The following is a 25,848-nucleotide window of genomic DNA, read 5'->3' as shown; positions in this document are numbered from 1 at the left end:
AAGCGGCAGATACAAATCACTATAAATGCCGGAGGAAACATCACAGAAGCGCTTCACAAGAGGCTCCCAAGCACTGAGGATGTCACCCAGACAGGGGACGAAACGTCTGCCACACAAATTCCCAGCTCGGCGAACAGAACCACAACAACTAAAATTATCAATTTCACTTTTTACACTATGCATTGTAATTAAGAACATTTTGAAGTTCAAAAACCTTACCTTTGATTTTACCATTTTTGTTATATTCTCTTTTAATATTCCTTCAATTGCTGCAAGCTTGGTTGCAATATGGTTATTCAGCTGACCCGACACTGGTTCCAAACTTTTGGAAATAGCTTTCAAAGGAGGTTGAAAAATCAAATGTTAATATTTCTATCAACATGCATCCCAAAACCTTTTTCTTTCAGAAACAGATTTCCACTAACACTATTTCATGATTAATCAGGACATGAGAATCCCACAGTTCCATGTTCCCTTAGTTAAATTTCAGTTGATTTATAAACAAAGGGTGCAATTCCTTATCCGGATCTTTCTACTTCCACCCATGCCCACAAAGCATTGGGTTGCAGCCAGGAACATGAAGTCTTAGTTTCATTGTGGTCACTGGGAGATGTATATACACAACGAATGAGTGTTTTATAACTGGATACATGTAGTAAATTGAGTCATACACTTTGCTCCCACTTATGGGGCAAACAGTGGCAGGCAAGCCATTGCAAAATTAGTGACTAATTTCATTAAGGAAGTCTTCTAATTCAGCAATCTTGTATGTGAACTAATATCTGTCACAATAATGTAATTTCTGATTCAGTTGTTATTAACGTACTTAAATGCCTGATGATGACACATGCACATACTGACAACTAACAGGGTGGCTCATTCAATGAGAAAGACCTCCGATGATCCAAGAAAAATAAGCCCAGCTTATTCAACCTCTCCGTATAAGCTCAAACTCCCTGGCAACACCCTTGTAAATCTTTTTCCGAATCCTTTCAATTTCCACAACAACCTTCCTATTACAGGGAAACCAGAATTACATAGTATTCCAATAGTGGCCTAACTGATGTTCTGTACAGTCACAAGATGACTTCCCAACTCCTTTCCTCAATGCACTGACCAATAATGGCAAACATACCAAACATCATCTTCACTATCATGCTTACCTGTAACTCCATTTTCAAGGAACTATGAACCTGCACTCTTTGTTCTCTTTAGAACATAGAACAATACAGCGCAGAACAGGCCCTTCGGCCCTCGATGTTGCGCTGACCTGTGAACTACTCTCAGCTCGTCCCCCTACACTATCCCATCATCAACCATGTGCTTATCTAAGGATTGTTTAAATCTCCCTAATGTGGCTGAGTTGACTACATTAGTAGGTAGGGCATTCCACGCCCTTACCACTCTCTGCGTAAAGAACCTGCCTCTGACATCTGTCTTAAATCTATTACTCCTCAATTTGTAGTCATGCCCCCTCATACAAGCTGACGTTATCATCCTCGGAAAAAGACATTTTAACTGTCTATCCTATCTAATGTTCTGATCATCTTGTATGTCTCTATCAAATCCCCTCTTAGCCTTCTTCTTTCCAATGAGAACAGACCCAAGTCTCAGCCTTTTCTCATAAGACCTCCCCTCCAGACCAGGCAACATCCTGGTAAATCTCCTCAGCACCTTTTCCAATGCTTCTACATCCTTCCCGAAAGATGGGGACCAGAACTGTAGACAATATTCCAAGTGTGGCCGCACTAGCATTTTGTATAGTTGCAGCATGATATTGCGGCTCTGGAACTCAATCCCTCTATGAAACACACTGTATGCCTTCTTAACAGCACTATCCACCTGGGTGGCAACTTTCAGGGATCTATGTCCATGGACTCCAAAATCCATCTGCACATCCATACTACCAAGAATGCTGTACCACTCTTTGTACAGCAATACTCCACAGGATCCTACCATCATGTTTATAAGTCCCGTGCTGATTTGCATCTCCAAAATGCAGAACCTCATATTTAGCTAAAATAAACTCCATCTGCAACTCCTTGACCCATTGGCCCATCTGATCAAGATCCCAATATACTCTGAGGTATGGTTCTTGGCGTCCAATATAGCTCCAATTTTGGTATCATCTGCAAACTTACTAACCATACATTCACATCCAAATCATTTATTAAAAAATGACAAAAAGCAGTGAACCTAGCACTGATCCTTGTAGCACACTATTAATCTCAGACCTCCAATCTGAAAAATAACTTCCCATTATCATCCGCTGTCTTCTACGTTTAAGCCAGTTCTGTATCCCAATAGTTAGTTATCTCTGTATTCCATGTGCTCTAACCTTGCTAACCAGTCTACCATGAGGAACTTTGTCAAACACCTTAGTAAAAACGATACAGATTATATCCACTGCTCTGCCCTCTTGGTTACTTCTTCAAAAAACTCAATCAAGTTAGTGAGACACAACTTCCCACGTATAAAGCCCTGTTGACTATCCCTAATCAGTCCTTGCCTTCCCAAATACATGTAAATCCTGTTGCTCAAGACTCTATCCAATAACTTGCCCACCATCGACATCAGGCTCAATGGTCTATAGTTCACTGGATTTTCCCTAACACCTTTAGTGGCACCACATTAGCCAATCTCCAGTCTTCTGGCACCTCACCTGTGGCTATCGATGATGCAAATATCTCAGCAAAGGGGCCAGCAATCACTTCCTGAGCTTTCCACAGAGTTCAAGGGTACACCTAATCAGGTTCTGGGGATTTATTCACCTTTATGCATTTTAAGACATCCTGCACCACCACCTCTGTAATATGGACATTTTTCAACTAAAGAATCTGAATTTCCAACATCAGACTATTTTTACATGTGAATACATCCACATAAAGTGATGTCTGTGTCAGAATGTTTTTGCAATTAATGCTGGACTCTCCAGCAAATGTTCACATCCTGTGAATGATTTTTTAAAAATGAAATATAAATGAGGATCAGTGGTCGGCACAACATCGTGGGCTGAAGGGCCTGTTCTGTGCTGTACTGTTCTACGTTCTATTTCATAAATTGCTGACTGGGCACATTTAACCCCTGCTAACATTAGAGCAACAATCACAAGGACCTTTTCAAAACTGAATTTGAGAGGTGAAATGTTTGTTTAATGTGTCAGACAAAATGCAGAATTGAAACACATTGAAATTGTGCAGAATTGTTTTTCTGGTAATCAACTTTAATGCTTCAATAATCAGTAACGCTTCTCCAAATCCTTACTCACATTGTGGTAAAGTTTTCTTCATCTCATCTCGAACAGTCTTCTCTATACGATTACTGATAGAATTTGCCAAGTTTTGAGAGAGTTGGTGAGAAAATTGTTCCTGAAACTGCCCATTTCTTTCATGCCCTTCTGCCAAGATCCTATCCATTCGTCTCTCTAGAGGGTTGTTAAGGCAAACCATTTCAAATCACATCTTGTTATTAGATGAAAGTAAATCAGTAATAGATTATCTTTTATATCAAAATATTATCTCAACATTAGTTTAAAATAAAAGCAATGGAGAAACAAATTTGTTGCATGTCAAAATTAAAGTCCACAGTACAGGACCTTACTGATTCGAAAAAGTTGAAATCAAGAATATGCAATTAAGGAAAAAACAGCATCCAGGTAAAGAGTTGGGTTTTAAAAGAGGCAAACTGAGAAATGGATTCCTGAAGAAGGGCTTATGCCCGAAACGTCGATTCTCCTGTTCCCTGGATGCTGCCTGACCTGCTGCGCTTTTCCAGCAACACATTTTCAGCTCTGACCTCCAGCATCTGCAGACCTCACTTTCTCCTCCAAACTGAGAAATGGAGGAAGGCTAATGAAAATCAAGTATTTGAGAAATACTTAACTTGTAAGATAAATGTCTGAAAGCATTGTAGTGGTCACTGAGCTCTAAAAAGACTTATGTTGAGAAATGGAATCAAAAGATGCACTCAACTGTGCTGCTTGAAAAACAGATATTAAAACAACTTTATGATCAAGGTATAGTGATTTGGAATACCAGGGGAAACATTTTTTATATGAGAAGGTATGCAATTCCACCTTGAAATTATTCTGAACACTGTACACATAAATAATGAAATCTGCAAACAAACTTAAAATCGTGAATAAATTAATAATGAACAGTGTTACCTCTGGCCATTTTTCGAACCGCCTTAAATCTGTGTCCTCCACCAGTGAAAACTTGCTCCTCCATTTATTCTAGCAAAACCCTTCATGATACTGAACACTTCTATCAACTTTCCTTTAAATCTTTCCTTCTGCAAGCAAAAGATATGCTTCTCCTGTCTCTCCTCTTAACAGTACATCATCCTTGACATGATCTCTTCTTTACGAAAGGTTTGACATTCTTCAGGTCTGATGCTCCAAACTCAAGCATAACCAGAGTTTTTAAAGATTTAATGTAACTTGGGATCTTAAAAAAAGTACTTTTCTGAAAAGCCTTCTTAACATGTCTGCCACTTTCAAAGATTTGTGCACTAATATCAAGTCTCTTTGTTCCTGCATCTCCACTTTAACATTGCATCATTTAGTCCGTACTGCTTCTCCTCAGTCTGTCCACTAATACATGTCACTTCACAGTTTTCTACATTGAAATTCACGTCAAGTGTTTACCCATTTCACCAGTCTTTCTGCATATTCATGAAGCCTTTTACCATAGTCCTCACTTCTACAAGCTGAGCATCTTGTACAATCTTTGAAGTCATGCCCTATAACATAGTTCCAGATCATTAATGAATTAGCGAGTTGAGAAGATTTGTAGCTCAGGCTGAGCTGGACGGTTCATTTTCAGACGTTTTGTCACCATACTAGTTAACATCTTCAGTGAGCCTCTGGATGAGGCACTAGTGGTGTAACCCGCTTTCTATTTATGTGTTTGAGTTTCCTTGGGTTGGTGATGTCAATTCCTGTTGTGACCTCATTTCCTATGGTGATGTCATTTCCGGTTCTTTTTCTCAGGGGGTGGTAAATGAGGTCCAAGTCAATGTGTTTGTTGATAAGAGTTCCGCTGGGAATGCCATGCTTCTAGGAATTCTCGTGCGTGTCTCTGCTAATGTGAACTCCTAGAAGCATGGCATTCCAACCGGAACTCTACCAACAAACACATTGACTTGAATCCCATTTACCACCCTGAGAAAAAGAACAGGAAATGACATCACCGCAGGACTTGGCATCACCGCAAGAAATAGCATCACCAACCCAAGGAAACCCAAACACATAAATAGAAACCGGCTGCACCACCTGTGCTTCATCTGGAGACTGACTGAAGATGTTACCTAGTATGGTGATGAAATGTCTGAAAATGAACCTTCCAGTTCAGCAAGCAAACATGTGGGCGGCATGGTGGCACAGTGGTTAGCACTGCTGCCTCACAGCGCCAGAGACCTGGGTTCAATTCCCGCCTCAGGCGACTGACTGTGTGGAGTTTGCACATTCTCCCCGTGTCTGCGTGGGTTTCCTCCGGGTGTTCCGGTTTCCTCCCACAGTCCAAAGATGTGCAGGTCAGGTGAATTGGCCATGCTAAATTGCCCGTAGTGTTAGGTAAGGGGTAGATGTAGGGGTATGGGTGGGTTGCACTTCAGTGGGGCGGTGTGGACTTGTTGGGCTGAAGGGCCTGTTTCCACACTGTAAGTAATCTAATCTAATCAAACCTACATCCAGATCATTAATGAATACTTAAAAAAAAATTCTGATCCAAATACTGACCCCACTGGGAAACAACATATTATTTACTCCAGTACCAGAAGTAATCATTCACCAAAAATTGCTATTTTCCTTAGAAAATTTCATTTTGACATTGCCTCACCGCCATCAATCATGGGAGCTTTAATTTTGTTTACAAGTCTATCATGTCTGACTGTGTCCAAATACCTTTTGCTATAAATACAAAATTAAATAAAAAATCTACCCTTCTCCATTACTTCAAACACTCAATCGATTTAGGCACAATTTACCCAACTTGCTTTTAAGAAATTCATGCTGAGATTTATTTATTAGCTGATACTTTTCACATGTGCCAATTAATTTTGTGCCAAATTATAGTTCTTAATAGCTCCCACCATCAAATTTAAGCTGGTGGGTTTATAATTGCTAGGTTTATCTCTCTTACCTTATCTAAAGAGGAATATGAAGAAGTAATCCCATTATTCTCTGAAACAACACAAACATTAAAGGAGGCCCAAGTTGCAAACTCTCAATTTCCATCCTTGCTTCCCTTAGCAATCTACAACATATCCCATTTGGAATAAGTGACCTTTCTACTTTGAGTCTGCAAATTTAAGTACCTTTGCTTCCTCTATTTTTATCACACCAAATATCACTGTTACCTTTATTTTTGCTAAGAATATTGATAGAAGCTTCCTGTCTAGAGAAGTAAGGTGCAAAATACTTATCTATTACCTTAGCCATGGACTATAGAGTCACAAGAAAATCCTTTTGGTTCCTAACCAGTCAGACCCTTATTTTATTACATTTTCTACTTTTAAAACACTTGTGTTTCCTTTTATGTTAGCCACTAATCTATAATTAGTACTATTATAAACTTATTGTCTCAGGCAAACTTCCTTTCTCTGCTTAATGTTAATATTTATATCTTGAGTCATTCAGGCTACTTGGATGGCCTTTCATTCCCCTAGAGGGGAATGAGTCTACTCTGTAGATGATGCATCTCATCTTAGAAAGCACTCCATTAATGCTTTACTCCAATAAAGCTTTACCAGCAATTTTGGATTCCATCCCTTTTAACTCAAGCTAAGCTTTTCTTCACTTGAATATTTTCATGCCTTGCTTGACCCTTACTTGCCCTATTCCATAATTATTCAAAATCTTATGTCATGATTTCTGTTCCATAAATGTTCTCTCACTAAAGCTTGCTCCACTTAGCAAAGTGACCCTTTTTTTTCCAAAAGGGCTTTATAGTTCAAGAGTGTACGAGTCTCTTCTTAGAGCCACTCCAATCCCGAAAAAACTGTGATCAGATGCGGGAAGTAAATTTCTGAGCACGCAATCTCAAATTGGACATTGGAAGGAGGCAAAATGGCCTGCGTTGTGTCATGGATGTTAGGGTGCATAACATTATTTATTACTTGAAAGTCATTGATCTTTCCGCTTAAATTGCTCATGAAATATAAAAGAGCATTGTTGACTCAAGGATAAACAAACTGAAATACTTGAATACACTCAACTTTAAAACAACCCATGGTTATGTCATTAGATATCATTTCATGTGAATTTCTAAGAAAGATGGATAGTGAAAACCATATTTGACATATCAGAAAATATCTTAAAAAATGCTGTCTCAAAACAAAATATCAATAATCGAAATATAAACTGTTGGTGTCGATATCGGTAATGGGCGAAATAATTGCACCACTGTAGTCTCTTGTCCTCAACACATATAATGTTAGCATGTTAATCAATATATGAACGCATGACATGATAGAAAGTATGAGTAATGAATATAAGAAATATTAACTTCTTAAAAATTCATTCACTGGATGTGGACATCACTGGCAGGAATAGCATTATTGACGATCTCTACCTTTGAGAAAGCAGTGGTGACACCACTTCTTTAACATCTTGCCTACATGTGGAGGTACTTCCAGAGTATCATTAGACATTTTCAAGATTTGGATCTTGTATTGAAAGAACAGCAATATCTTTCCAAATCAATAGGGTGTACACATTGCAGGGAAATCTCAAGGCAGTATGCCTTTGCACCTGCTGACTGACTTTCTCGGTAATAGTTGCTACATGCTCATAGAGGAAACCTTGGGGAATTCCTGCAGTGCATCTTCTAAAAGGAATGCAATGCAACTACAACACATGGATAACAGTGGGTACAAATATTTACGATGAATAATCAAACAGATTGCTTCCCTTCCCTGGTGATACTGAACTTCTGGACAGTTGTTGGAGCTGTACTTGTCCAGATGTGATGCGAGTTTTCAGTCACACTAATGACTTGTGGTAGTGGATAGCTAAAGGAGGTCAAGTGGTGAATCACTTGGCACAAAATTCCCAGCCTTTGATCTGCTCTTGAAGCCAGATAAATGTGTGGCTGGTTACTAAATTTCTATATACTGGTGACTTCCTGGATTTGATGGTGGGGATCAACAATGGGAGTTCTACTGAAGGGGAGATAATAGATTGTCTCATTACAGATGGTCATTACATGATAGCTGTTTGACAGAAATATTATTTGCCACTTATCAGCACAAACACAAATACTGTGGGCAAGAGTCCTTCATTAACTAAGGAGTTGCAAAAGGAATAAAACATTGCTCAACTTTCAGCAAACATCCCACTTTGGTCATATGAAAGAAAGTCGATGGGCCTCAGGGAACAACTGCATTAATGTCCTATAGTTGAAAAAAGTGGTTTCCAACAAGGACACACACCCTCCTCAGTAACTGCAGCCAGTGAAGAGCTTTTCACAGTGATCTCTGATTGTATTAGGGCTCCTTGGTGTTGTAGTTAAATCCTCCTTGACATCAAATTAGGCACTCTCAACTCAGCTCTTTAGTCTGTGAGATCAAACCTTTAATATGATTTGGAAACAGCATTCCTGGCAAAGAATTAAGCCTGTAAAACCATAAATGGGGAATGTTTCTCTGAAAGCGATTGACGTACCACAATCAGGAGTGTTCGAAAATTCTGAATCCTGACGGTTATCCTTTCAATGAAAAGTCTAAAACTATGATTTGTTAACAGCTAACCCAGTTCTTGGGAATATATAATTTTAATCAGTTTATTTGAGGGGACTCAATCAATTACTGTTGGCAATACACTGTTTTGGGTGGATGGAATCATGAAAACCTTTTATTACACTATGTCAAGGTATTTATCATGTTATACATATGAATAACTGGAATGGTATCAAATGTGCTTACTGTTTAAAATCAAAGAGAATAAAGATGATTTATTAAGCCAACAGGTAGGACAAAAGGATACGTTCTTGTTCTTGTTGTGTGACCATAATCCGTTCCACATGACCCATAATGGAACCCTGGACTGCATCCATATGATCTGTCAGCCTCTGCATAAGCTCCAGTTGGCTCTGGCGCAATTCAGAGAGCTCCCTCTGTTGGCTCCGTAACAGAGATAGCAACTCTTCCTGGTCTGTGTTGAACTGCTGCTGACAAAATAAAATAAATCTAAAGAGGGGATTCATTATTGAAGAAAGGATTAAATTAGACATGGATTGAATTACGTGTTTTTCCTATAAATGAGATGAAGTAGTGCTCTTCTTCTGGTGCAACTATTTTGTACGAAGGCAGAGTTTAGTGGGAGTACATAAAGAACAATAAATAACCTTCCTCAAAGACTCTAGTGAGTAGCCATGCATATCAGGAAGTGAGCTATGAGTTGGTCTCAGCCAGGGAAGCAGGGTGGCATTCCAGATGATCTAAAGACTCTTTTGTTAAGCAAGGAGAAAAAGTATTTGGGTCTCTATTTCTGGATTAGAATTTGTGCAAATTGGAGACATCAAGAATGATTCAGACTACATATGATTAACATCAAATTCACAGTGCTTAAATTTATTTAAAATTTAATGGCTTGGTCATACAGAATTTACAACATTGTTAAAAAGGAGACAAGATAAAGCTTCTGAGGCAAGACGAAAAGCTTCAAATGCTTAACAACAACAGAAATTGCTGGAAAATCTCAGCAAGTCTGGCAACACCTGCAGAGAGAAAGTAGGGCTAACATTTCAGGTCCAGTGATCCTTCTTCAAGGTCACACAATGTGGAACATTAACTTTGCTTTCTCTTGACAGAAGCTGCCAGCCCTGCTGAGTTTTCCAACAATTTCAGTTTTTGTTTGATTTCCAGCACCTGCAGTTCTTTGGGTTTTTAGCATTTGCCTTCTTGTGGCAATGTTTAAAATGTGTAAAAAGGAGGTAAAGTAAGGTACTCTATTAGACTTTGCTCTGTTCCTGTGTAGCAATATTTTGGTCTGCTCAGGTCATGTCACTCATCCATCCACCAAGCTGTACCACGTTGGAAAGCTCATCAGTGGAAGTACAGCAGAATGATGACATGTCAACTAATATAGTGTAGATCTCATATTATCTAACTTCATTGGCCAATATGTAAAATTAGTTCTCCCTATTCAGAGAAAGCAAAAAGCCGATCCATCTTAAGGTCTCTATTTTATAATCCAGCACAAACATAGGCTAAACAATTTTAAAAAAATCACCATTGCACAATTTTTGATTAGTTACATTGTAGCGTCAGTTGCAAACTTTGGATTTATAATTAGTTTCGTATACTCTTATTAAAATAATAGTTAATTTACAAAATTTGCAAGTGGTACCAGAATGTAATTAATTGAAAGATGATTTTACTGAAGTAATTAAGATATTGAAAGAATTTGTCAGGTTGAATGCTTCCCCTTGTGACAGACATTACAACTATGGAACAAAATTTTAAAAAGTGTCTCCCCATTTAAGACGGAGATAAGGAGGTATTTGTTTCTCTGAGCATCACAAGTATTTGAAACTTTCTTCCCCAAGGAGCAATTGAGGCAGGACCAGGTAATTCTCATAACAAAGATATAGTAGATTGACTAACAAAACAGTCAATGGTTGTTGGGGTAGGCAAGAATGCGGAGTTAAGGTCTACACTTAGATCAGCTGTGATCTTGTTGAATGGCAAGCAGAATAGATAGGCTGTTAACTTGTACACTCATACCAAGATTTATTATGATTTCAGTTTGAACTAAATATTGTTCAATCGTCAGGTGTAAATCCCCCATTCCTAAAAGCTGCAAAACTACATAAATTTTCATCAGATCAAGTGCACTTCTGAAATCTCAGCTCCTCCCACAAAGAGAAATTTGATAAAATCAGATTTAATAATTCCAAAGATATCAACAAATTCCTAATGCATAGCTGAAATCAATTGAATCCAACGATTTTAGCAATAAATTTACATTTTGTCCGTTTTGCTTATTTTAAGCTATTGAATATTCATTAAGTGCAAACAGAATACAATTAAATGGAAACTATATATAGTTGAAATTTCTGCGTATACTAACCTGTTGTTCTAACCGTGGGGATTGCGCTGTCTCCCTGAACAAAGCAAAAGAAATACAAGGATACATTACACTTAAAATTTATTTTCAAAACTTATTAGTTCAAATCTTATAAGAAACAATAAACCCAAACCTGCTAATCAATGGTTTAAGTGTGTGCGATTTTGAACAATCAACAAAGAGCCAACTTGATCCTATTCTCAACCAACATCCACACTCCGTTCTATTTTACAACAGGATTTGTGGATAGCAGCGAGGAAATGGAAGCATTACACCAATTTAGTACCAAATTTGCACACCAGCTGAGGTTGGCTCCCAGAACAAAGAAACAACCTGGTGCATGTGACAGAGCTAGCTTGATTAATTGAGTCATCAAATGAAATACAAATTTTCTCTTTTTAACAAAAACAGGCCATGTAAACAATTAGGTAACATTAACATTTTGCTATTTTATTTAAAAGTTGAGCTTCCTAGAAAAGCACTGCAATGAATAGAAATGCTTAGCTGAGGGTCATTCTGACCCAGAGCTAATTAATATTTACATAGCAGTGCGTCCAAATTAAGCAGTGGAAAAGGCATTTATGACTGTTGGTAACATTTCTGATCCATTGATTCAGACTCAAGAAGTTGGCGTGGCACGATGGCTCAGTGCTTCGTTAGCACTGCTGTCTCACAGCACCAGGGACCCAAGTTCAACTCTACCCTCCGGCAACTCCCTGTATGGAGTTTTCAGATTCTCCCAGTTGTGTGTGGGTTTCCTCTGATTTCCTCCCACAGTCCAAAGATGTACAGATTGGGTGTATCGGTCAAGCTAAAATGCCCATATTGTTCAGGGATGTGCAGGCAAGGTGCATTAGCCATGGGAAATTCAGGGGTGGTGGGTCTGGGGAAATGCTCTTCAAAGGGTTGGTGTGGATTCAGTGGGCTGAACGGCCAGCTTCCACAATGTAGGGGTTCTATGATTCAGTTGAAGTGCCCCACCAGAAATGTGTGCACATAATTTAGGTTCACATTTTAGTGCAGAACTGAGGGTGTGCTGCACTATCTGAGCTTTCATCTTTCAGATTAAACACAGACTCATCTTTTATCTCAGGTGAACGCAAAAGATTCCATTACAATATTCAAGAACAACATGGGGCATACTTTCAGTGTCTTGATCAATATTTATCCTTCATTCAATGCCAGTAAACTGATTATATTTTATCTTTTTAGATGTGGGATATTGACTTGCAAATGGTTAGTCTGTTTTCCTGTCTTACAGTAGTGATCATCATTTGAAGTATGTTATTGGCCACAAACATGAGTGAGTTCACTCTAAATTTCAGACAGTCAGACATTGATAGACAGAGGTATGCTTACCAATGCTGGAAGTAATGAAAGTAAATCTTCATAGTTCATGGTTGAAATTATTCATGTTGCTCTTTTGCCAATTTATTTGTGCATTATCAATACTATGCACAGTCTCTATTTCACAATGACTGGAATGTCATGATTTAACTGCAAACCCACTATACTTAAGCTACTTTGAAGAGCCATATCAGAGTCATAACAGTAACTCCATTTGTATTTCCACAAATACTGCCTGATCTGCTAAGCTTAACCAGCGTTTTCAGTGCTCACTTCAGATTTTCACCATCTGCAGTATTTTGCTATTATTTAATGCTCCTTGATAAACCATAAATTGTGATTGATGTGATTTGTCATTAGAATACACTTTACACTTTGGACAATTACATTATGGGGCAGTTGGCATACATCTGTTGGTTAACTTCTATGATAAATGTACAAAAAATTAAAGTAATTAAACCTAAATACATGCTTCAAATATCGGTCTAAATCATAACAGTCCGCCCTATGATGTAAAATAGAAAAACTTGTCAATATATTTAGTACTTTATATAAAGTTGTCAAAAAGCACATCATGTCTAAAATACACTTAATAGTCATGCTAACATTCTAATAGTTATTGCAATGTGGCAATAAATACTATTTACTGTTTACTTTTTCAAGTTGTGGAGATATTTGATCAGGTATACTTCACAGTCAATAATGTTTAATATCCCATTACTTTTTACACAATATAATAGCTGTGAAAAACTCCAGAAATACAGAACAGCACAAAAACAGGCCATTCACCCTAAAAGCTCTGTGTTAATGTTTATGCTTTACAAAATCCCTCTCCCATCTGTATTTAAAATACACATGATTTTCCAGGATGCAGTCTTAAGCACTTGAAACACCCTTTAATTTTCTTCAATGGTGTATTTTCAGAATCCAACTTGCAACAAAACAACCTCACAATCAGGAAGCCAAAATACTAATTTCTTATCTTATTAAATTTTGCTTTGGGATTTGGTAGTCAATAATATGCATTATGAAAACACAAGATTGGTCAACTTATTTTAAAATAACAAAGTACTAACCACAGCAACAAGTTCACCTTCTGTTGCGTACAGTGGCATTTTCTTAAGACTCTTTTAATGGGACAGGGGCATTGCTAGTTAGGCCAGTATTTATTGCTCTCTTCTTGAACCACTGCAGTACTTCTGGTGCAGGTACACAATGATCCTTTTAGGGAATAAGTTTCTGGATTTTGATCCAGCAGCAGGGAAGAAACTACACTTTAATTTCAAGTCATATTGGATGGCTTTTCAGGTGTGGCTGGTTTCGAACAGCAGTGGTGGTATTCCCACGCATCTGCTTTGCTTGTCCTCCTAGGCAATGGACGCCCCGCAGCTCTGGAAGGTGCTAGTAAAGATGCACTGATAGGCTCATCCATCAAACAACCCAAACACACTCTTCTCTTGGGCCTTGGTGGCTACAAACTGTAGAATTTTCAGTCTTTGCTTTCAGCCACAGTATGTCTAAGTGCTTCCTCCCCTGACCAACTTCCTTTCCACATCCAGGATGTTAATAGTGGGAAGGAACTAGAAGGCATAGGTTTAGGGTAAGAGGGGAAAGATATAAAAGAGACGTAAGGGGCAACTTTTTCACAAAGAGGGTGGTACGTGTATGGAATGAGCTGCCAGAGGAAGTGGTGGAGGCCAGTATGATTGTAACATTTAAAAGGCATCTGCATTGGTATATGGATAGGAAGGGTTTGGAGGGATATGGGCCGGGTTCTAGAAGGTGGGACTAGATTGGGTTCGGATATCTGGTCAGCATGGATGAGTTGGACCAAAGGGTCTGTTTCCATGCTGTACATCTCTATTACTCAAGGACTCAGTTATGACAATACAATTGAATGTCAAATAAAGACGTTCATTGCCTCGCACTCATATTAGGATTGTTACCTGCCAATTTATGAGCTTGACAGTTTTCTCGGTCTTGCTGCATACATTCGTAATTGGGTAAATAGAAAAATTCTTACCCATCGTCCTTTTTACTCTTTCTTCTCAGTTTGGGAGAGGATCGAGGGGATGTCTTTGATTTCCAATCTTTAATTGGAAGTCTATGAGAAGCAGACTTTGAACCAAAGCTACACGATGTGGAAGCAAGACTTGCTACTTCATCATCATGGTCACTATAATAATAAAGAAAATGGAATATGAATTTCAAGGACATACACCATGTTTTATTATTCCTGCTTCTCATTGTTTTATTTTAAAATCATAAGCACAACCATTCCATTTTAATAACTATTCTATTTCTGCTATTGGCAGTCCATAATATGACATATCTTGAAGTAAGATGGAACATACTTTTTCCACTGAGATTCTACTAAGTTAATTAAATTTCTATGAGCTTACTTCCTCACATCGCTATGTATTTAGTTTCCTGGTCAAGCAATAGCACTGCTCCTCTGTCCAAATTCTCTCTCCACTCCACCACCACTAGTTATTAAAAGTGGCATGTTTAGTTGACAAGTAAGTCTGAAACTTAAACTAGTTCTTTATGGACTACAAATGATGGATTTTATTCATTAAGTTAGGAGGTCACAATATTTTTACTGATTCCCAACATAGGTGTGCATTACCTCTGTTCAGCACTCGCATCCTGGCTATCATGCTGGTGCAACTGGTATGGATGCCTGTGAAAGGCTGAGTTCTTATGTTTCTCCTGCATATCTTCTCTGGAACTTAAAAGCAAAACAACAGTAAACAAACTTTTGCAACAGCAATTAAAAGCAAACAGTCTTCCAGAGACAACAGTTCAGATCATTCAACGAAATTACAGAATTCAGCTCATCCAAAATCTTAAGCAACATGTAATTAATTCTGAACGTGCTTAATTAGTTTACTTTAATATTAGAACACACTCTTCAATCACACAATTTAATAGGTTTATTTTCTTTGAAGAAAATGTTTTTGTTGTGAAAGATTAGTTCATTGTCTTTAGATTTTGCACACATAAATCATGAACTGGATCAACACTGAAATGCATTTCTCCTACATCCTTATGAAACCGAAGATGCTCTTTTATATCCTATTTGCAAAATATAGTATGCTGAAACTGAAAGTTTACTGTAAGACAAACCATGAAGTTAATTGTGGCAGAGGCTAAATTTCAGATTCTAACAACTTCCACATTTAATCCAACCGTTGTCAATTACGATCAGCACACTAAGTTTATATCACGATGATGCACATACACATTGACGAAGAAGCTGAAAATGGTTGGGCCTGGACACAATCCACAACAACTCCTGCAGTGATATCCTGAGGCTGAGATGATTCAGAGAATCAGAGAATCCTTCCAGTGCAGGAGGCTGTTCAGCCCATCAAGTCCCTCTAACCCTCTGAAGAGCATCCCACACAGATCCAGACCCAGGTTGGCAACTTCTAACCAATCGAATGCCACAGGATCAATGGTGGGACCTCGATTATTTACAATCCTTATAAATAATTTGGACGATGCAATGAGCATATGGGTGCTACAATGACAGATGACACAGAGATAGGTAAGAAAGTAAATTGTGAGCAGGACAAAGAGTTTACAAAGGGATTTAGATGTGTTAAGTGAATGGATAAATAATTAGCAAGCAAGAAATATGGGATAATGCAAAATTAGCGACTAAGAACAGAAAAGCCATTTTTGTTTAAATGGAGAAAGACTGCAGCACTCTGATATACAATAAGGTCAGAGTGTTCTGGTACATAAATCACACAAAGTTAGCATGCAGGTTAATGAAGTGATCAGGAAGGTAAATGAAACAAGGTTTCTAGCATAGGAAGTAGGGAAGCTTTGGTACAATTGTATAGGGTCCTGGTGAGACCACATCTGGAGTACATACACAATTTTGGTCTCCTTGCTTGAAAAATACTATACAGTAATAGCTTTGGAAGCAATATAGAACAGGTTCATTCATGGCATCCTGGCATGAAGGGACTGTCTTATGAAGAATGGTTGAACAGGTTGGATTGAAACTTTTCCATTGATGGGATTTTTGTCCTGTGAAATTCTCTTCAATAAACAACAGTGCAGAGAGAATCAGTGAATATATTTCAGATGAAATCAAAGGGTAAAGCTGCAGAAAAGTTTAGGAAAAAGATCTTCAAGTGCAGGTTTAAAGGGCCAAAAAACCTGCTCCTAATTTATATGGTCACATACACATGTCCATAAGACATAGAAGAAAATATCAGGCCATTCAGCCCATCGAGTCTGCTCCGTTATTCAATCATGACTGATAAGTTTCTCCACCCCATTCTCTTACTTTCTACCTGTAATCATTGATCCCCTTGAAACTCAAACCTATCTAACTCAGTCTTAAATATACTCATTGCCTTCTGTGGAAAAGAATTTCATAGATTCACCACTGTCTGGCTGAAGAAGTTTCTCATTATCTCCGTTCTCAAAGGTCTTCCCTTTACTCTAAGACTGTGCCCTTGGGTCCTACTCTCTCCTACCAATGGAAATTTCTTCTGAACATCTACTCTGTCCAGGCTTGTCAGTATTCTGCACGTTTCAATTTGATCCCCCTCATCCTTCGAAACTCCATTGAGCATTGACCCAGAGTCCTCAAACATTCCTCATATGTTAAGCTTTTCATTCCTGGTACCATTCTCACGAACCTCTTCTGAACACGCTCCAAAGCCAGTACATCCTTTCTGAGATACGAGGCACAAAATTGCACACAATACTCCAAATGTTGTCTGACCAGAGCCTCATAGAACGTCAGAGATACATCCCTTTTACATTCAAGTACTCTCAAAATAAATGCCATCATTGCATTTGCTTTCCCAACTACTGACTCAACCTGCACGTTTACCTGGTGAGAATCCTTACGAGAACTTCCAAGTCTCTTTGAACTTCAGACTTCTGAATTTTCTCTCCATTTAGAAAATAGTCCATGCCTTTATTCTTCCTACCACTTTCCCACGTTGTACTCCATCTGCCACTTCTTTGCCCACTCTCCTAACTGCCCAAATCCTTCTGCAGGCCCCTGCCCCTCAATGCTAACTATCCCTCTACCTATCTTTAAATCATCCGCAAACTTAGCAGAATAGCCTCTGTTCCTTCATCTAGATCAATAATGTAGAATGTCATATTAACCTAGAAAATTCTTAACATTCACAAGCCTTTGAATGCAGCAATATCATACCCATAACTAGATTCCCAACACAATTACACATCATGGCACAACCATCTCATCCAAGGTACAAATTTAATGAACCACTGCTATAATGCCTCCAATTTAAATATATTCTTCCTTAAATATGGGAATTAAACCTGCATAGTGTTCTCATGAAAGCCTTGTAACAACTGTTCTTTATTCCTGTACTTCATTCATTCTGCAATAAAGGCAAACACGCGATTTGCCTATCTAATTGTTTGCTACACCTGCATGCTAACTTTTCACATTCCTTGTCAAGCATGCCAAGTCTCTCTGGACATGAGCATTTAGAAGTTTCAATCTCTCTATTCTTATGAACAAAGTGAAGAATTTCATGTTTCACCACATAAACAGCAAATATGAAGTCTTCCAGGTGAAATTTTATTTGCAGCTGAAGTTTATGCTCATCTTTAAAAATTCTGAAAGGAGATAAGTATTGTTAATCCATTACAGTGCTATGGGAAGGGGATTAAGGGGATTACATATGCCTTATCTCAGATGACCATGTCTTAATCCAATCCAGTTTGCAAATAAACAGACTTTGAAAAAATCATAAGCCAACAGTTGCCTTCACTGAATGCTTTAAAAATGAATGTTGGTTATGCATTGTTAATTAGATGTTACAAAACTGGACTTGCAGAGACCCAAGAAAAAAATTACTTTGCAAGTTGCATCCAAGAAATGTTACACAGCATAAAGCATCAAAACAGCATAACAGCAGAAGAAAGTGAAGCTGAAGAACAAACCTCAATGCAAACTTGATCAGATGACTTATTTTAAATAGCTAACACATTAATTGGTTTACACGTAAAACAAAAATATTTGATCATACCTCTCATTGATGCTATTACGAGTTTCACGAGTAATGTCAGGTGCTGCTGGCCAAGGTTGGCTAACAATACTGTCTGCTGCTGTATTCTCTTGAGACAAAACAGTTTCTAAGAGTGACGGAGTACTCAGCCGCTCCACCTCCACCTGAGGCATATCTAGAGAGTGATGACTATGTTCTGAGTTAGGTCTACTTCTTGGGGATAACAGATGCAGTGCAGAGGCAGCTGAAGCCATGCTGTCCATATGATGGGTAGGTTCCAGGACTTCAGTGGGTAGTACAGAGCTTGAAAATGCACGCTGGAGGGTTTCTGAGGCAATTTCAGGAATGTCCTGCGACAATGCTGTGGAGGCTGAGGAGATGACATCAGGAGAACGTTCCCGTGTTGGGGAACTCTGAGGCACACAAAGAGGATCCACAGACTGAAGCTCCAAAGGAAGCGAAGAGTTAGCACCAGTAACCTGACAGAGGGGGTAAAATATCAGTTATATTCAAATTAAGTACGAGAAAACATCGAATCTTAGTTTAGTGAGATCAGCTCTACATATATAGACTGAATTCAGCTGTGGAACCCTGTTTGTAGCCAAGCTGCAAATTTAAACCCTACCACAAAACCTAAACACATAACTTAAGTTGTTATTTCTGTGCTGTACACAAAGGAGTTGCAGTACTATTAAGAGACCTCATCCTTCAGATACTATATTAAAATGAGTGATCATCTGTCAATTCAAATGAACAATCACATGGCACTGTTCATGGATACTTGAAAGCATTCCTTGATCAAAGATAATATTTTTCTTCAACTAATGCCTGCCTGGCTACCAACTTTTCCTGTACAAATCAATATATTTCTAAGTAGTTCACTATATTTGAAGAGCTGGGAAACTCAAGGCACGAGCTAAAATGATCTAGATTTTGATCAGTTGTGAATGGTCAGTGTAAGCTGCTGACTTCAAAGAATGGTGCTCACAATTATTTAACAGGCTGTGTGGCATCAGTGTTCTAGTAGAGAAAGTTAACTTTGTAATGTCAGATTCCTGGCATCCAGGAACAGTAAAGGCATTATGCAAGCGGAGCACCTAGTCAGGTTCACAAATTTTCATAGATAGCAAACTAGAAAGTAATAAACGCCGGTTAACCTCCACTTTTTAACCTTTTAGAGACTAAAGTAAAGGTTAAGAGATTAACATGGAATTTATGATGCCGTTGAAATCTTAAACAGAAAAACATTGTACAGAATTATTATAAAGTGAAAATAATAAATCACTCGGCTTCTAAATAAATTGTTCAGGATTGGATCGGTTGTGCAAAACCTAACTTACACAATCTAAATAAGATTTAGATTTTTCAATTTTTACACGAAGAATGGTGCATAAAAAGTTGCAGTCCATATTCCACCAGCTGCCAAATCTACAAAAGATGGACAGGCCATGGTAAATGCAGGTGTAATGGGAAAACAGTAGGGGGCTGAGTCTGGGTGGGATGCTCTTTGTAGGACTGGCACAGACCAGAACGTAGGGATTACTGTATATGATATATACATCAGTGTATCCCCTATGCAGCAACAAGGCATAATTGCCAGAAACATCAAGATTTCCACATTTAATTCTGTACTTGGGGACAAGAAAAGTTAGTCAGTTTTATGCAATAATGACAGCAAAGATTGATATCTGTGCTATCAGTAAAATACCAAAGTATAGTTATAGATATCTTTTCTTCTTGTACAGGATGAAGTAGACAAGGAGTTGTTCCACACAAGCACCATCTAGAAAGCTAGTACCAAAATGTTAAGAGATTACCACAAAGAAAAATATAACATCAACAATTTGCAGAACAGCATGCATTTATAGCGATGCAACAGGAGATTTTAGGTGAAGTGACTAAAAGTCAAGGCGGAAGACTTAAAGGACAATTTGAATGTAGATGGGAAAACTAAGAAAAACTAACATTTAGACAGGAAATTCCTGTGTTCAGGCTTTGATGGCTGATCACTGAGCTGTCAATAATGGAGCAAAAGGAACAGGTTGGCGAGAATTACTGAAAAACAGAATATCCTGAGGAATTTTGACGACAGATATAGTGATGGGTGTAAATTACAAGGTGACCATTTTTGTCCACACTGCCCTTTTAGCTCTTCAGTTAGTGATATTTTAGTCCATAAAGTCAACCACCTTAACATTTGCTTCTATTAGCGTTATGCATAGACAGAAACATATTGCTATCACCATGGAAGCTACTTTGATAATGCAAAACTTTACTTGGCATTTTTATGCTCTAAAATTCTCCATGTATATACTTTCTTACCTTTTTACTTTTGACACTAGTATCAGTATAGCAGTTTGAGTTCCAAACTATGCTGTACAATATTCACACTCCCCACCCCAATAGCCAACAAAATGTTTTACTTCTATGAAGATCAATACATGACAACACTTTTCGAACAAAGTTTTGCTGTAATGAGTATACCTGGAGAGGTTTTGTAGATAGCTGCTCAGAGAGCCCTGGAATAAGTTGCACAGAGTTGTTTCTGGGACTAGCTTGGACAGTATTACTTGTGTTATTACTGAGATTGACATTCTCCAATGTGACCTTTGGGCTTAGACACAAGTCTTCAGCAGGTCTAAAACAAAAATGGATAAAGAGCTAAATTAATATACAGTTTCTGGGGTATGACAGTCTAACTGCCAAAGCAAATTCCAGAAATAATAACATATTTCAAATCATTTATATTACAATGTAAAACTTTAAAAATATGTACAATTATAAAATCTTGGCGATATCAGACATCCACCAATGCCTTCCAATTTTTGGTAAGCTTGGTTCCAAAAGAAAACTTCTGAGAATTACAACTTCTAGTGAAACAATAAATTTCTTTGTTAAATACAAATGTAAATTAAGAAAAGTAACAGCATGAAAAAAATCTTAATTCCACTGCTCCTGAAATAATTCAGATGCCCAAATTTAACTGCCAGTGCAGAAAATATAGTGCTCACTGTTGACCTCGAAGAATACTACACACAAAGGGATCTAAGACAAATCTGCAAAATTTGTTAATTTCATAATATGTTAGCAATTGGATTTGGGAAATCACTGGTATCTAGCCAGAGTGACACTGTCAAGGAAGTTAAGCTGCTAATCACTTTGCAGAATTCTCTCAAACAGTAAACAAGTAACAAACACAAAACATCCTGCATGTTTTAAATTTTTCAGAGTGGATTTAAGGTAAAGCTAAAATATCAATGGGAAAAATTTTGAAAACATATACAATCATCACGAAGATGAAATTCAACTTTTCACAGATATTTATTGCTTATTGTTGCCAGTTAACATCGTTTTGTTTTGAATATAAATTTACTTTTATGGCCCATTACTTCAAATTACATCGTAACAACTGTTTTAACATGGTCGTGTGTCATCATGTGCCAGAGTCATATGATGTCAGAAAAACTTGAGATCAGAAGTTTTTTTTGTCAAGGAGACAGGGCTTGCTTCCAACACTTTGATCTTGCCTTTAGGGGCTGAGATCAGTTTTCAAATGCTTCATTCCCTTGGCTTGTGTTCTAAACTGGCAAGAAACATCTCCATCTCATGGTTGGCATTAGTTGGTGCAGTAGTACTGAAACTCAGCTCTCTGCAGCAATCAACTTCGGCCAGTATATACAGCCTGATCAATCTAAAAATACAGATGAGTGAAATGTTTCTTAAAAATACTGTATGTTGCACTGTATTTCTTAGATAATTAGTAACGTGTTTAATTTGCAAGTGCTGGACATGAACAATACAGAATTTCAACTTGCACATTTGTTTTTTCCTGGCAAGCAAATAGCCAAGGAACCTAACTTCAGCTTTAACACCAATTCCAATGGGTATCCACGATTGACGAAGTCATGAGAACAGAATGAGAACTTGAAGTCTGGACTGGTTTATGCAAAATTTGCTTTTCAGGGCCAGGGGCTCTCACTGAACAAGGCATGACATTTTTCAACTATTTGCAGTTAGTATTTATTCTCGATTTACAAATTGAGAATACAAACAGTGACAACTTATGGAAAGATTGTACAACATTTAACTTTGAACAGTAGATCCAAACAATACTGCCTCTAAACCGTGAAGAGCCATTGCATATCAAACACCACCATTAGGGTGCATGTGTGTACCATCATATAGCAATCTTAAAGGAATCATGTCATGCAAATATGCCACACAAAAGAATCTGAGAATACACTTTGGATCTGAATGCAGCACAAATTGTGAATATAATTTATGAGCAAATATAAATGCAAACATTCATTTTTGATGCTTTATGTATTCAAGTATATTGAAGTTGTCCTCTAAAAACTAAGATAAAGAACCGCAGGACTTGTAAAGAGATTTAACTGCACAAGTCAAGTTTGTAAGGTAAAAAGTCATTTCTCCAACCAATCTGAAAATATTATTACCCTCTAGAAAGCAACCGATGAATATTTTTCACCAATGTCTCAAGGAGATCTCGAACATACACTTTTAAATTATTTCAGTGCACCCTTGACTCTGCATATTATAATCAAAGACTGGAAATTTAAAAGCACTGATTACATCTTGACTACCCTAAACAAGCAGCAAATTTTAGGAACCATGATGTGCATATTTTTGCAATCAGTGATGTCATATACTTGTATATTGGGGAGATGGTGGCATACTGTAAATTCACTGGATTACTAATCCAGAAGCTCAGGCCAATATGTTGGGAATATGGATTCAAAATCCACCATAAATCCATAATAAAAGCAAAGGAATTTAAATTCAATCAATAAATCTGGAAAATAAAACTGGTCTCAGCATTGGGACCATGAAAACAATCCTTAATAGTTGTAGAACCCATCTGATTTACAAATATTCTTTAGGGAAGGAAATCAGTCTTACAGGTCTGACTTGTATGTGACTTCAGAACCACAGCAATGCGGTTGACTCTGAACAGACTCTCCAAAATAGCCTGGGAAGCCATTCAGTTTAATGGAAATTAGGGGGGCTAACGAATGCTGGCCCTGTCAGTGACACACACATCTCATAAATGAAAATCCCTTTTTAAAAAAAACTTGTTGGGATTTGATATGGTACAGATGGATTTTCAAACAGCCATTGAAATAGTACCATTCAATAGATTCCTCCTCCTCGAACCAAAAAGAGAGCGAGGCTGTTCGTAAATTGTTTGCAGCTTAGAAACAGCAGAACCTCAGCAGCATACAATAAAAATGGTATGGACTCTGGGAAAGCTTGTGATGTGTGAGGCATATAAAACATAGGTGATTTTGAATACACAAAGACATCCAGGCGAGTCATATCTGCATGAAGAGCTAGAAGGTAGCAGTCCTTGAACAACATGTAGCCGATCTGGAACAGCGACTCTCCTCACTACACACGATACAAGGAGGAGCGAGGTTTCTGGATCAAAGAATGGTCACTCCACAATATGATAGGCAGACAAGGAGCATAAAGATGGCGTATGAGTGAGTGACCATTTTCCAAAAGGAAAGATGACAATGGTCCAGGAAACCCAGGTCTCCTTGGAGCTGTCTAACAGGTATGAAATTTTAGATGCTTATTTAATGAAACTAAGTCAATGGTGGATGATTTGAGGGAAAACCACGCCTGCATGGTGCCTGAGGCTGCTCTGGGAAGAGAGAGAGGCTAGTAGGCAGATTAATAAGGGAGTAACAATTCATGACTCAATAGTTCAAGGGATTGACACTCCAGTTTACAGCCAAGATTGTGAACCTCATATAGTCTATCTCCCCGGCACAAAGATTCAGGACATAACACAACGAATGGGTAAACAGAAAGAACAGATGAATGGTGGTGATTAATGTGGAAACCAACAACTCCAGGCGGAACAGTATGCGTGCGTGTGTGTGCTGGGGGCGGGGGGGTGTGGAGTCCTGCAGCACGCGTGCGTGGCGGAGAGGACAAATGAGCCAGCTTTCAAAGTACTACAGAGTGCAAAATCGAGAGGATGGTGAATGGGGAAAAGGAGGTGAGGGAAGGCTTCAGTGCTGACAATGAACAAATAAAGAAAAATCGCCTTCCACGCACAATAAAGAGATAAGGGCAGTTAAATTGTGCTTATGTCGGCGACATGGTGGTTCAGTGGTTAGCACTGCTGCCTCACAGCGCCAGGGACACGGGGTCAATTGCCATCTCAGGCGACTGTGTGGAGTTTGCACATTCTCCCCCATGTCTGCTTGGGTTTCCTCCAGGTGCTCTGGTTTCCTCCCAAAATCCAAAGATGTGCAGGTCAGGTGAATTGGCCATGCTAAACTGCCCATGCTAAATTGTCCATAGTGTTAGGTGCATTAGCCTGGGGTAAATATGGGAAATGGGTCTGGGTGGGTTACTCTTCAGAGGGTCAGTATGGGCTTGTTGGGCCAAAGAGCCTGTTTCCATACTGTAGGTAATCTAATCTAAATGCACAGCATACAGTCGACAAAATTGGAGAACTAGAAGCAGAAAGTGGACTGGGGCATATGATATCGCAGCACTGACCAAAACACAGCTCAAGCCAGAACAGGAATAGATACTTAACATCACAGGTTAAAAGACATCTGGTAGAAACAGGGTGGGTAACAGGGGAAGAGATATAGCAGTCTTCATCAGAGATAGCATCTTTGCCCTTAAACAAGATACAGTTCCTGAATTAGAATCTATATGGTTGGAGGTGAGAAACAAAAATGGAGCAGTGACCTTATTGGGTATTTGTTACTGTTTTATAAATTCTCAAGGATCGGGTTCGCAGGAGAGTAGTCTGACACAGACCAGGAGAAAAGAACTGAGAGACGAGTTTGCTAGAATATAAGTATTTTATTCCCCGCAGCGTCGCCTCAACCAGGTCTCGTACTTACAACGGGTCTGGTTTATACTCACTCTACATGTTACCGGAACTGGGAGCCGTCAGTTCTCGTAGAGCGGTTGCCAACAACCCACGCTCGGCGGTTAAACGTAACCCCGGAGCAGACTCACCGAACTGGAGACTCTTCCAGCTGATATACTCTTTTCCAGATATAAACATTCATGTGAACAGCAGAGCAAGGCTAAAAAACACATTCCATTCTGGTTACATACAGATAAGAAGATTCACACGGGGAGGTGTGTAATAAGATTCACACAGGACTAAGCAACACCTCCATTCCGGTTAGATTCACACATGTATTGGGACATAATTTTAACCCTTTCACCACAATGCCCTGGGGTTGAAGTGTTCTGAGGCAGAAGATGACGCGTTCTTCCTCCAGGCGTCTGGTGGTGAGGGAACGGCGGTGAAGGAGGCCCAGGACCTCCATGTCCTCGGCAGAGTGGGAGGGGTAGTTGAAATGTTGGATCACAGGGTGGTGTGGTTGATTGGTGCAGGTGTCCCAGAGATGT

General features: G+C 38.6%; 1 protein-coding gene across 4 annotated transcripts in view; it reads right to left on the bottom strand.

Moving 5' to 3' along the window:
* edc4 (enhancer of mRNA decapping 4) overlaps nt 1-25,848 on the bottom strand; it is a 115,347-nt gene that overhangs the window by 27,411 nt on the left and 62,088 nt on the right. For 2 of the 4 annotated variants that reach the window (XM_043707093.1, XM_043707095.1), the window contains exons 17-24: nt 20,920-21,073; nt 18,457-18,914; nt 15,048-15,149; nt 14,442-14,594; nt 11,075-11,108; nt 8,987-9,170; nt 3,269-3,424; nt 220-335 (exon numbers count right to left, since the gene is read on the bottom strand). In XM_043707093.1, the coding sequence (XP_043563028.1) occupies nt 220-335; nt 3,269-3,424; nt 8,987-9,170; nt 11,075-11,108; nt 14,442-14,594; nt 15,048-15,149; nt 18,457-18,914; nt 20,920-21,073 (1,357 nt within the window). The remainder of the gene's footprint in view (nt 1-219; nt 336-3,268; nt 3,425-8,986; nt 9,171-11,074; nt 11,109-14,441; nt 14,595-15,047; nt 15,150-18,456; nt 18,915-20,919; nt 21,074-25,848) is intronic. The other 2 variants (XM_043707094.1, XM_043707096.1) reach the window with 1 other exon arrangement.

This window comes from Chiloscyllium plagiosum, chromosome 17 (genome assembly GCF_004010195.1).
Source record: "Chiloscyllium plagiosum isolate BGI_BamShark_2017 chromosome 17, ASM401019v2, whole genome shotgun sequence".
Classification (NCBI taxonomy): domain Eukaryota; kingdom Metazoa; phylum Chordata; class Chondrichthyes; order Orectolobiformes; family Hemiscylliidae; genus Chiloscyllium; species Chiloscyllium plagiosum.
Note: the sequence above shows the minus strand (reverse complement) of the source record. Positions and strands in the feature narration are given on the sequence as shown.